The following is a 12,954-nucleotide window of genomic DNA, read 5'->3' on the forward strand; positions in this document are numbered from 1 at the left end:
CAGCAGCTCCCTCTAACCAAAACTACAGAAAGAAAGCAAATAAACAAAGCCAGCAAACTAAGACTATCAACCCCGAACTAAAAGAACAAAACCCAGCAGTGTAAGACTGCTGAGGACAAAGAAAGGAAAAAAGAACAAAACATAAATGAATAAAAGAAAAATAACTGCATTTTTTTTAAAGTAAGGATTTCTTAATTAGCATTTGATTCATTTAGATTAGTTAAATTTATAGATTGATGGTTGAGATTTACATAGATGATAAACTAATGTATATACGTTTTTATATCCCTGTTGACCTGAAGAAGCATTGTTTGCACAATGCTACCTCCTGAATGCACAGATAGAAAAAGAAAAACTTTAATAAAAAGTTTGACTTTTATGATTTAAAAGCACATATTATCTTGTGCTGCACATCATTGGTTACTAGCTGTCCAGAGCTGCACTGAGATGATCCTGTTTGGTACAGATCATGTTTTATTTTGAAAATAAGTAAAAAAAAAAAAAAATCACATTTTGAGAGATGAGATGAGTTTTTTTTTATACATTTTTTGTTCATGCCAAAAAATAGACATAATTTATATTTATTATTTTTAAAAAGAAGAGGGTCTTGAATGCAAATCCAAATTCTTTAAAGGCTAAAGTAGGACTTTACAGCTCCTTCTAGGTTTTGATCAGAAAAAGAGGCTAAAGAGTCTTTTACTGTTAAAGTTCGCTGACCTAGAAGTAAGATAAACTAGGTTATTAAAGAGGCTCTGTTTGCTCAACGCTTAATCCAGAATGTACATATTTCAAAAACTGAGCAAAAAGTTTGTTAAAATCTAATCTTTTATGATTGCTTGGTTTATTTTATGAGTTTACCCACACATTATCTCATGTGCTTTGATGGCTCACTATAAGAACATAAGAAATGAGAGAAAATGACATTTTTGTCTTGTGTTGCTGAAGACCTTTCGTAGGACCACAAATACTGCAATAGGGATGATCCTGTTTGCATGGAAACTTTATTTTTGACGGAAGTATTTTGAGTTTCTGTCAAAGATAAAAAAATAATGTCACATTTCAAGAAAATGTTCGTTTCTTTTCATGTTTATGTTTTTATTCATGCCAAGAAAAAATATAATTTAGACGGATTTTTGTTCAAAAAGTAACAATATTATGAAAAAAGGTGGTATCAAATTCTACTAAATCGTAAAATAAGACTTTTTTGTGAGAAATGGCTCTTTTATTGCTATAGCTTGCAGACCACTTGTCTAAACTGTAAAAAAGTATTTCTACAACGGTACTGCAGGGGGCGGTCTGTGGCTGTTTTGCTCCAGCTTAGCCATAAAATCCGACATAGAAGAAGAAAGCTTTTATTTTTCTTTTAAACCGAGATGGCGTCGGCGCAGTTAACGGACGAGGAGCTTTTTACGCAGCTAAAGCGCTTAGGTTTCACTCCGGGCCCCGTTACGGAAAACACCCGCCCGGTTTATTTGAAGAAACTGAAAAAGCTTCGCGAGGAGCAGCAGCAGCGGGGATCCAGAGGGGTGAAAAGCCGCGCTAGCGCAGCTGCTAGCACAGCGGTTAGCATCGCGGCGCCGAGGCCCAGTAGACATGACGTCACGCAGTCGAGCGCCATCAGAAAGCCGGGCCGGAAGTCGTCTGTCCTCGGCTTCAGCTCCGACGAGTCTGACGCTGAAATTCCTCTGAAAAGGAAGGGCCTGACTAAGCACAGGCGGAGCCCCGCTTATCAGCAGGAGCTGACCGGGCCCGCAGACAAACAGAACCCCGCCGGGACGACCCAGAATTCGTTTTCTAGTCCGTTGGATCACAGCGTCCATGAGAGCTCCAGGCATTACGACGAGTCGGGGGACGAAGACGAGGAAGAACCTGAGAACCCTCGCTCCGTCAATGGCCGTGAAGTGACTGGTTTGAACAAAACAGCCGGAGAGTACTCTGATTCGGATGAAGAAGGAGCTTTGAGCCCAAGCGAGGCTCAGAGCCGACCGGAGCCTCGGCGGAGCCGCATGGCTGCGCCCCTCTCTCCGTTAGACGATCGAGGCTCCCAGGTCAAAGGCAAGAACAACGCGCCCAGCCCGCTCGGGTCTCGGAAGATGGTGCGGGGAGAGGACGAGGAGGTGAACGGAGAGGACACCGACCCGTTTGCGGGCTCACAGAGGTATCCCAGGAAGAGCATTTACGTCTCCCTCGCCGAGCAGCGCGGAGCCAAGGCCGGGAAAAACCACTTCGACGGCGAGGACGGAGCCGCCAGAAGCAACAGCGCGACCCGGTTCAGCGTCGGGCTGAGACCGCGCTTCTCCGGCTACAGCAGCCCGGCCCAGACGCACAAGGGGAACCACTCCAACCACAGCCCGCCCCCGAACCACGCGTACAGCCAGACTGCGCCGAAGAAGAAGCTGTCTGTCCCGGAGGACGAGCTGCTCCTGCAGTTCAGGAGGGAAGAGCCCGCGTCCTCCGGCAGCTTCAGCGCCCACTATCTGTCCATGTTCCTGCTCACCACAGCCTGCCTCTTCTTCCTGCTGCTCGGCCTCATGTACCTCAGGATGAGGGGCTCCGTGGAGGCGGACGGTGTGAGTAAGTATCCAGCTGAGTCCTCTTTTACCTTTTTAATGTGTTTGACCTGGCTGCAAAAATGAATTTTAAACCATTTGATCCCACATACAGAGAGTTTTACTGTTATTTTATTGCTGTATTTGGCAGAGCTTCTTCTAAATTAAAGTAACTGTGTTCAACTAACAAGTTTCTGAATAAATGTCTTGGTGGATCTTTTGTGAATTCGCTCATTTACACCCCAGTAGGACGAGAATCATCATGCATTTAGATCAGGGGTGTCCAACTCAGTCCACAGGGGGCAAAATCCAAAACACACCTTAGTTTAAAAAGGGGTTATAATTTGACCAATCAGATGTTGCTATAAAAGTCCAATGTTCAATTCAGATTTTATTAATTGGGAAGATGTGGACTTCAAGGCTGATTGGTTGCTATAGAAACCAATGACTCAAACTGCTAATTGACTATATCTGGCTCCAACATGGTCTGTATCATGAAAAAAATGGTGACTGAAATGACTTTATTTGGTTGGAGCTGGAAGTAAACCACTTTCTATTAGTGAGATCACACTCGCTCCAGTTCTCATCTACAGTCAATGAAGATGAAGAATGGTTATTCTGGGCTTTAAACAGAGGGAATAAAACAAGGAATCTCAAATTCAGTCCGGAGACTAATCATTCCTGCTTTTTTTTTTAAAGTCCATATCAAAATAAAAACTTTTCCAGTATAATCTGTGGCTCTCCTATCAGCTGGTTTTGATGGGCGTGGCTAGCCAGTCAGCTGGGGGAGAGGTGTCATGACCATTGACTGCATAAGAGAACTGGACTGAGAAAATGCTTTGCAATCACATGCTTTTATTGAGACATCTAATTCGTTCCTTTATAACTTGAATAACTTTAACTACTGAAATATTTTTTATTAATAAATATAGTTATCAAGAACTATAAGAACAAGAACGGTTATTCTGACAAATAGAATGACTGAGTAATAGCTGTTTATTTCTTGATATGGGATTTTGACTTATTGGAGCCAGCAAGTACTTCCTGTTTGGGGAGGGGCCAGTGCTCATACAGTCAAAAATGAACAGCTGAGAACCTGAGGAATAAATCCCAATTACCCTCTACTATACTGAATGTAACTGGCTGATCAGGACCAGAACCTTTAGGTTCATAACCGTTTTCTGTCTGCAGGTTTGCCTGTGCATCCGTCTTAGCTCTTTGTGAACGATGTGCAGTTGAAATAAAGTCTAACATTATTCACAGTTGCACTGATATGTCAGAAATAAAATAAAGGAGAGGATGAAACCACAGGGTTGATGAATGCAGCATCACTTCAGATCACATTCAAAACAGCAACAAGCTGCAAATGTAGAAACTTTTTCATCCGTTTCTGAAAACTGCAATGAAGTCTGTGGCAGCTCACATGCTGCCTGTGTTGATTGTGTCTAAATGAACTCTTTTTTTTTTTTCCTTTTCCAGTCAAAAGACACCCGTTTGGAAGAGAGTTTGATGAATCCTATGTAAGTATCAGTCTTTCTGTCTCCACTTTTCCATGTGAAGCTGTGATTTCTGCAGGGAATATTGAGGTCATTCCTTCTAAGAACAATACTGGTGGAATGTGATTATAGGCTGATAGTTCAGAAACATGCAGTCTCATTGACTGGTAGCAAGTGAGCCGGGCAGACCAAGATAGGAATGTAGATCTGCTTTAGAGCACAGAGACAAATGGAAAAAAGGTACGGTTGGCACGTGTGGCTGGAAATGGAGGAATTTAGTGGGTTTGCTTTTCTTTGAAGTAAGACGGCAGTGACCCACAGTCAGACCAGAACTGATGCTGACTGAAGCTCTCAGTCTTTACATATGTCTTTATGTGTCCTAGCAAGGATTTCAGTCTCAAATTCAGCTGGTTGTCCTACTTTAATAGTTGGATTTGGTCATTAATGTTTATTATAAAAGCACTTCAACTGTGAGAGACAGAACGTAAAACAAAAAAACCTGCAGGAAATCACATTGTTTAATTTTTTAAAGAGACACTGATGAAAATGGTGTTTTTAACATGCTCAAGTAGTTTTTGATGATTGAGAACACATGTAAAGAAAATTAGGCTTCAAATTCTGCTTCTGAACATTCCTTCATTCAAATAGTTGTGAATCAGGAGCAGACAAAAAATACTGCTGGAAAAAGATCGTATTTGTGATGTTTAAGTTTAAGTTTTGATTTAAGTTTAAATACTCTTGAAAATACTCTGGGTGGGCTCAGATATTAAAGAGTGAAACTTTTATTATACAACCTTTAAAGTTTACCAGACATAGAAATAGAGGGACAGTTAGTTTTTATTTGTTTGGTTTCCTAAAAAGATCTTCACATTCCATCAATTTTCCATAAATTATTTCAGCTTAAAGATGCTGAATCTTTGCTCTGATGTCTCAAAAGCTGAGATTTTCAACCTGATGAACCTTTAAATCCTTGTTTTCGTTTAGATGTAGCTTCCATCACAAATCGGTCATTGTTCCACCTCTAATTTTACCAAACAAGAATTTGCACCGGACAAACCTTTTAAAGCTCAAAATTCACTTCAAGTTTGTTAAAAACAAATTAAAACGCTGCAATCTGGAAGTTACCCCGGGTTCATGCGGCCAGCCTTACAGCTCAGGTGGAATGCGGGAGCCGTCTAGATGGATGCAGCTACAGGCTCTGCTGCCGACCTCACCAAACTCCAAATTCACGTAGGGTTCTGCCATTGGTGTCAAACTTAATCCAAAACACACCTTAAGTTGCAGGTCGAACAGGATCAACATTTATTGAAAACACTAAACCTACATTTTTAAACTTTAAAACCATAACTTTTTAACATAATGAACTACATATATAGCATTACCTGTGATAATGCTAGTGTGAATACTGTAAGCTGAATTTGACCACTAAAGATTCTAGTGCTGATAGCTGAAGATGCTGAAATTGATAGCTAAAAACACAGAGGCTGATAGGCAGCTAAAATGTTAGTTAAATGCCAAATTATCCCAAAAAAACTACCAAAATAGCTAGCATGTAGCTGAAATAATAGCTAAAAACAGCCTAAACCATCTTAGTAAATGCCAAGATAGTCAAAAAAGCTAGTAGAATGTCACAGTTTAAAACTGTAACTTTTTAATATAATTTTGACTAATAAAAAGGCAGCAATATTATTCCAAAATAAATCAACGTAAACTTTAAATAATGTTAAATATTTTACTCTCCAAAAATATATATATTCCCAAAATTATACACGTTAGAAATAAGCACAAGATAACATCAGGCCATTAATAACAATAAGATAAAATGATCTGGAGGGCCGGATAGAATTACTTGACTTTGACACATTTATATACCGCCATTTATATAGAAGTACAAAATTCTGAAACTCCTGCTGGGGGCTCAAACATGGGAGACTGGTATGGAAGGTGCAAGGGAAATTATTATAAACTCAACAGCCTTTTTTTCTAGGAAAAACATAAAAAAAATGCAATATTAGATGCAAAAATATCAGTAAATTGTAGATCTGAGCTGTGTGACTCTTTCTCTGCCAGTGCTGAGATTGATCTGGAGTTTCCAGTAATCTGACAGGTGAACCTGTGCGTTCTGTACTCTTTCACATGTGTGTCTGCAGTCTGAAGAAGAGAAGGACCTGATCCTGACGCTGCTGCTGAGCCTTCACAACCACCTGGCTGTCGTAGCTGGTAACCATCTTCTCTGCATCCGACCAACAGCAGCTCAGAGGAGCTGAAGACATTCTAGATGTCTGAGCTGATTTGAAATGATCAATATTTATCCTTAGGAGTTGGAATAAAAGCGCTGTAAGGCTTGTAAATGTCCGAGTACCACAATGTCACACTGGTGCTCTATCAGTTTATACAGTGCTCTGCTGTTGATGTGAGCTCTATTCATGCTCTGTCCCCGAAGAAGCATCAAGCTCAAACTAAATCCGACCTTTGAGAATTCCACTGATTCCAAAACGATAAGACAGGATTTAAAGACGAGAAATGTCTGTCAAAGTGATGATGTGACTTGATTGCAGGCCAGCATGAATGTGGAGACCTGCAGCATCCCAACAGGAGTCTGTCCCTGAACCAGTCCTCCACCTACCTGCAGGTATGAACACGTGAACCGCACCGACACAACTGGACATCAGTCTGAATGTACAGCTGTGCTCAGAAGTGTATAAAACCTGGAAGAAATGATGATTTCTTGGTTGGTCATTTTTCATAGAATATGAATGATCAACACCTTTTTCCACTCATGTTTAGTGGTTTGGTTAAACGAGGGGTCAGCAACTTTTAACAGTAAGAGCTATTTGGGCTCATGCTAATCAAAACCTAGAAGGAGACAAATAGTCTTTAAGAAATTTGGCTTTGCATTCCTGACTTTTTTTTTTTTTTTTTTAATCATTTATGTCTAATTTAAAGGAGCCCCGCCTCTAAAGTAACAAACACCTGCTTGAGCTGGACTTTATTGAAAACGGGACACAACTGGAAGATATACAGTATTCTGCATCTAAAATGAAAGTTTTTTTTTTTTTTCCTGATCATCACTAGCACTGTGTAGAAATTGAGTGTTTGTGTTAAACTGGAGATTACTCTGAAATGTATGAACAGCTCTAAATATCACTTTATAGTGAGGAATGAACAGTAAAATGCATTTAAAACCTCAAAAAGTAGAATTTTCATGGTAGGGCCCTTTTAAACAAGGCTATTTGGGAAGTTTGTTTTTTTTTTTTTTTTTACAATAAATGGCTTTATATAGCCACTTACTGAGTGGAACAAAGTTTTGGGGTTATAATTCATATTCTAAAAAAAAAATAATTTAAGAAATCCTAAATTCTTCATTGCAAGTAAACTATAGCTGCAGCTCAGTCTGCAGAGGCCAGAAAAACACCAACGATGACTCTGATTGTGTTTTGAAGGCGCAGAATCAGGAGTTTGAGAGCTTCACTCTAGTGGCTCTGGAGTGGATCATCAAAACAGACCAAGACGTGGGGTTAAGGTAACGTGACTCCAGCCGGAGCCTAGTGAGGAGACAAACCCGGGCTCTGATGTATTGTATGCCGTCTGATGTCCAGGCTGCTGGGAGAGGACCCCCAGGTTCCTGTGACGGACGTCTCCGAGATTTCCCAGCTGGAATCCACTCGTCCCAGAATGCCCCTCACCTGCCGCCTTCGCCGGGCCTTCCTCACCGTTGGCAGTAAAGTCCTGCTGGTGGCAGCCGGTGAGTGAAATGGATCAGTGGAGCTGCCAGAGGAGAGCAGAGCAGCACCTGGAGGTCACCTCTGTTTGTTCATGGGGCTCCCATGTCACCATGACACCTTTGGAGAGGCAGTTTATCCATGTAAGGATGAACAGCAGGAAAACTTCAAAATAAAAGTATTGGACCGTTTACAGCAGGGGTCCAGAACCTCTTTGACCCCTTTGTGGCTCTCTGGTTAAAGGAAAACATAACTTTTTAAAAAAGTATAGCTGTAAAAAGTAAGTTCAGTAAACTTGATTCAACTCCTTTACAAACAGTTGAAGGACATTACGTATCAGAAGCTCTTTGAAAGCTGGATTTTCTATTTGTAAACAAATTCAAGGATTTTAAAATGTTTTTATTTGTCACTAAATTAGCTCATTAGATTTTCAAAATGTCTGAAAATTTAAAATCTAATGATTTGCTGCTTTAAAATGATCTTATATGACACAAGATGTCTTACTTTGTAAGGAAATCATAAAATCTCTGACAAAAATTAACTTTTTCAAGTTTTGAAAAGCAAAATAAAAATATAAGTTTGTTTATAATGATAATAATAGTAGCATTAATTTAAAAAACAAATCAGTGTCTTATTTTCCTGAAAAGTGAATAAGACTTTGTGGCTCCTGTTGGGATGTTGTCAGTGAGAAATGGACCCAAATGGCTCTTTTAGTGTTGGAGCTTGGAGACCTCTGGTTTACACAATCAACATGAGTCATTTGATTCTGACGCACCAAAATGCAACACATTACTTACGAAAGTGTTGCATATCAATGCAAAGGCGCTTTTCTTTGCGAGAGAATTTGCTGGAATTGCGTAAACTAGGGCTGTCAGTCATTTTGGTTCAGGAGCCATATTTAACCCGTCTGATCTGAAGTGGGCCAGACCAGAAACATAATAACAAAATAACCTTTGGTCAACTTGTTGTCTGTAGCTTTGTTTTTATTTTTATTTTTTTTTATTTTTTTTTTCTCATTGGAAAAAAGGCCTCAAACAACCTAGTAGCCCAATCACTTATTGTTACAGTGTTTATTTTGTTTATCTCTTGATCTCTTGCCATCTTGGTCTTGCGTTTCCTCTGCTCCCTCTAGTGGCGAAATTGCACATTACGGTCATCTCTTTACAGAACCATAACTTGCTACAGGAATGGGCTAGAAATTAGCTTTTTTTTCCCCCAACATCCTTATATTTTTTTCTCTTCATGACTGGATTAAATCAGACGGCAGGCTGGATACGACATGTTGGACATCCCTCACACAAACGGTTTAAGAGTTATGGTCGTCAAAAGAATGTAACTCTGGAGCTGAACTCTGGTGAAAAGTCTCAAAGGTAGATAGAACCCAGTTAAGTGATGCTGGATCAACGGAGAAGAATGCGTCATCTTTGTTCTGAGGAGGCAGTTTTTGAAAAAAGACAGTTGAATATAGTGGGTTGATCTGCACCAGAACTCACCTGAACAGGAGAACTCGGCTCTTCCTTAGAGGAATTCTTTCTTATTAATCTTGAGCGTCTTCTATAGGATGTGAGTGAAATGCATATATTGGTCAGAAGGAAACAATATTTTCACTGACCGGTCTGTACGAGGTTGAAGTGGGCATCATTTTTTTCTTTTCTTTTTAGCCTTCAGTTTCTCTTAACTTTTCTAAATATAATACACACAAATCCACCATTTGAACAACTTGAACAACTTTATTAGCAACAGTGCTAAGACAGTGCTTCCCTTTTCTAGAGTGAGAGGTTCCAATACATCTTTGTCATTATTTAAGGTACAAACAAAAAGATGCACTCTGGTCAACGCATGATTCAGCCATTAGAAACAAAGTAAAACTAATAAAAACGGTTCATTATTCACATGTGGAGCTCCGTCTCTTGGCTTCATGTTAGGTTTTCCTGAATGAGATGGATTCTCCTTTAAAGTCTCATCCCTTCAATCTGCAGCTGCCGCCGCGGTGTGGGCCACGGTCCGCTACCTGAAGTTTCGCTGGAGGAGACAGGAGGAGGAGACCAGGCAGATGTACGACATGGTGGAGAGGATCATCGGTGAGACCCGCCACGCTGTTCACGCTTTGTCCTCGGGGTTCTGAACTCACCTTGTTCTGATTAACGCTTTGTTCAGACGTGCTGAGGACTCACGGAGAGGCATGCCAAGAGAACCAGGACCTGCTGCCCTACCTGCCCATCCCTCATGTCAGGGACTCGCTGGTGCTTCCACAGGACCGGTGAGTGCCGACAGGGTTTTATTTTGAAAAGGCTGAAACTCTCTCTGGTTCAACCATTCTGACGTGAAAAGCTGCTTTTTCTCACTCTTCAGTATCAAACTGATGGTAAGCAGCAAAGATCAGTCAGGGTTTAACAGATCAACAAACTCACTTTTAGAGATTTATGATGTTTGTTCTGAGGTTATAAACTGTTACACCGACTCTGTGATCTTAGAGTGAATGACACCAGAAAATTCAGTCCTGCAACTAAATAATTGATCCGTACATTCATGTCTGCCACTTCTATCACATTCTCCTGTTTTAGTTAGAAAATTAGGAATTCATAATTAAATAATCGCCTTAAAAACAATGACATTTTGCTGCAACGCTGAGCAGGGAGTGATGGCTTCACGTGTGTGATTGCATCTGAATTACAGGAAGAAGATGAAGAAGGTTTGGGGCCGGGCCGTCTGCTTCCTGTCAGCCAACGAGTCCAGAATCCGAACGGAGACGCAGAGGATTGGGGGGGCCGACTTCCTGGTCTGGAGGTGGATTCAGCCCTCCCTGTCTGGGGACAAAGCCAACCCTATGCCCTCCAAAGTCTGGCAGGGACAAGGTAATCCATATCCAGACCATCGTCTGACCGCTTAACCCAGAAGTGCAGCCTTTCATCTGAGCTGCTGTTGTACTGTGTTAGATCAGAAACAATCAGTATTGTATGGAAAAAAAAAACACTCATTTCAAAATGGCAGCTTTTCTGTTGGTTTTATCACCATAGCAGCCCTATAATTTTTTGGTTGTTTTACAGTGACGAACATGTCTCATTTTTAGGAGAATTGAAGCACGTAAATGTTTGGATTTCCATGGCAACAAGAGGTTTTTTTTTTTTTTTTTTTTTTGAAGAATCTGCACTGTTAGACCCCCCCCCCACAGACTAAAACAAACACAGTGTCCATGTCCCACTCTAATGTCTAACTACTAAAAACTATGGCAATAGTAAGGCAATTCGTACACGGTCCTCACTACTTTTCTTTAATTTTTCGAAACGCTGGATATGACGTCAACGATTTCACAAAGTCAAAATCGAATCAATGCGAACGTTCATTTATGACTCCACTGTGTTCTGATGGGGAAATGTGGATGTTTTATTCAAAAATTACGTTTTATGTTCAACTGCAATGCATTGTGGTCTATATTCACTAATCTAGTGAGCATCGATGCACGCTAGTTATTTTTGCAAAGACTTCTGGGAAATTTCTAGTGCACTCGATTTTGTATTTAGTAGATCCGGACAGCACTAGAAAATCGCGAATGCACTATATAGTGAGTGGGGGGGATTTCGGACACAGCTAATTTCTCCGCTCAGCTAGCTTAGCCGCTAGCCCCGGCCATCGCTACAAGTGAGCGCTGGCTACACTACTTACAATACGCACATCCATCTTAGCAAGTTTGGATGTCGTTTGCTCTCGTGGGGTAAACACAGATATGATGCCGACTCTAGCATGACGTCATGAAATGGGCGACACCCACAAGGAGCTAAAGGCGGGGCCTCAAAGATTAAGGCGTCTTACTTCAGAGTATGAAAAAAAAACTCACAAAAAGAACTCATTTGATAAATAATTTGTTCTTTAGTGTGCCAAAAGTAATATGTGATCATATATATGTAAATCGTATAGGCACTTAAATTCAATATAGTGGCCTCTGCCCGAGGTTAAAGGTCAATATCGGTGTGGTTGTTGACTTAACCTGGTGGTATGTATGTGAAATTTAGTGAAGTTTTTTCTATTTTGTGGGACTATGGGGAAAAAAGCCACATTTTTACACTTTGTCACAAAATGGTTGCTAAGCTGTTGGTCCTGAGGGGAAAAAAAAAAGTACAGCGGGTCTCTGCGCCGTCCTGGCTGACGCAGAGACCCGCTGCCTCATACTGATGACATCTTCCAGCACGATCTTCACTCTTTGGTCTGTTTTTGCTCCCTCCCAGCATTCCCTCTGGACCGGAGGAATTCCCCCCCCAACAGTCTGACTCCATGTCTGAAGATCAGGAACATGTTTGACCCCATCATGTGAGTACCCGTCAGCTGCAGCAGGGTCGCCAGGTCAGACCGGACAATTCCAAAAGCCTCTTCAGAAGGTCAAATTTCAACTGAAAAAAACTCAAAAATGTCAAATAATTTACTGAAATAAAATTGTTTTCATATCATAAACTATCATTTTTCATATAACATGGTAAGGAATCAGCTTCAGTTTCATGTAGTTGTTGCAGCCCTTCTGGCTGGACCTTTCCCAACCTGGCAACCCAGTCTGTCTCTGACTGGAAGCTTTTCCTGCTCGTCTTCCAGGGAGGTTGGGGAGAACTGGGACTTGGCCATCCATGAAGCCATTCTGGAGAAGTGCAGCGACAACGACGGGATCGTCCACATCGCTGTGGACAAGAACTCACGAGAGGTGAGGCGTGTTCTGTGCACGAGCGCCGGGGCCGTCAGCTGCCGCGTGACCGAGTGTGCCGTCTCTCCTCAGGGCTGCGTGTACGTGAAGTGTCTGACTGCAGAGCATTCGGGGAAAGCCTTCAAAGCTCTCCATGGCTCCTGGTTTGACGGTAAAGCGGACCACAGAGAACACGATGATGTCACATCCTCTTTATCCATTCCTAAAATCTAAGGACAGACATTTAATCTGTAAAATCTTTTATTTTACTAAATAAAATCTTCAGTTTTTCCATTATTTTGTAGCATTTATCCAAGTTTTCAACATGTCAGTACAGAGATTCAATAAAGTGAAATTAGTTTTAAATTGGTTTAGTTCAGGGGTCTGCAACCTAAGCGCGTAAAAGAGCCATCTGGGCCTGTTTCTTACTGATCGAAGTCTAATATTTTTGTTATCCCATTTAAGAAAATTTGATACTAGTTTGCATCATTACATTGTTGTTTTATATAATAAATATGAAT

General features: G+C 41.0%; 1 protein-coding gene across 1 annotated transcript; it reads left to right on the forward strand.

Annotated features, from left to right (window-relative positions):
• Positions 1-1,326: 1,326 nt before the first annotated feature.
• Positions 1,327-12,605, forward strand: lemd3 (LEM domain containing 3; the record flags this gene model as incomplete). Its single annotated transcript, XM_024262967.2, is given in 12 exon segments — positions 1,327-2,574; positions 4,029-4,069; positions 6,196-6,265; positions 6,604-6,677; positions 7,489-7,568; positions 7,645-7,790; positions 9,747-9,848; positions 9,925-10,027; positions 10,444-10,622; positions 11,991-12,072; positions 12,349-12,454; positions 12,527-12,605. Coding segments are annotated over 12 exon segments (2,263 nt in total), but the record flags the coding sequence as incomplete, so codon positions are not given.
• Positions 12,606-12,954: the final 349 nt, after the last annotated feature.

The sequence above is a fragment of the Oryzias melastigma genome, unplaced genomic scaffold (assembly GCF_002922805.2).
Source record: "Oryzias melastigma strain HK-1 unplaced genomic scaffold, ASM292280v2 sc00293, whole genome shotgun sequence".
In the NCBI taxonomy this organism is placed as follows: Eukaryota; Metazoa; Chordata; class Actinopteri; order Beloniformes; family Adrianichthyidae; genus Oryzias; species Oryzias melastigma.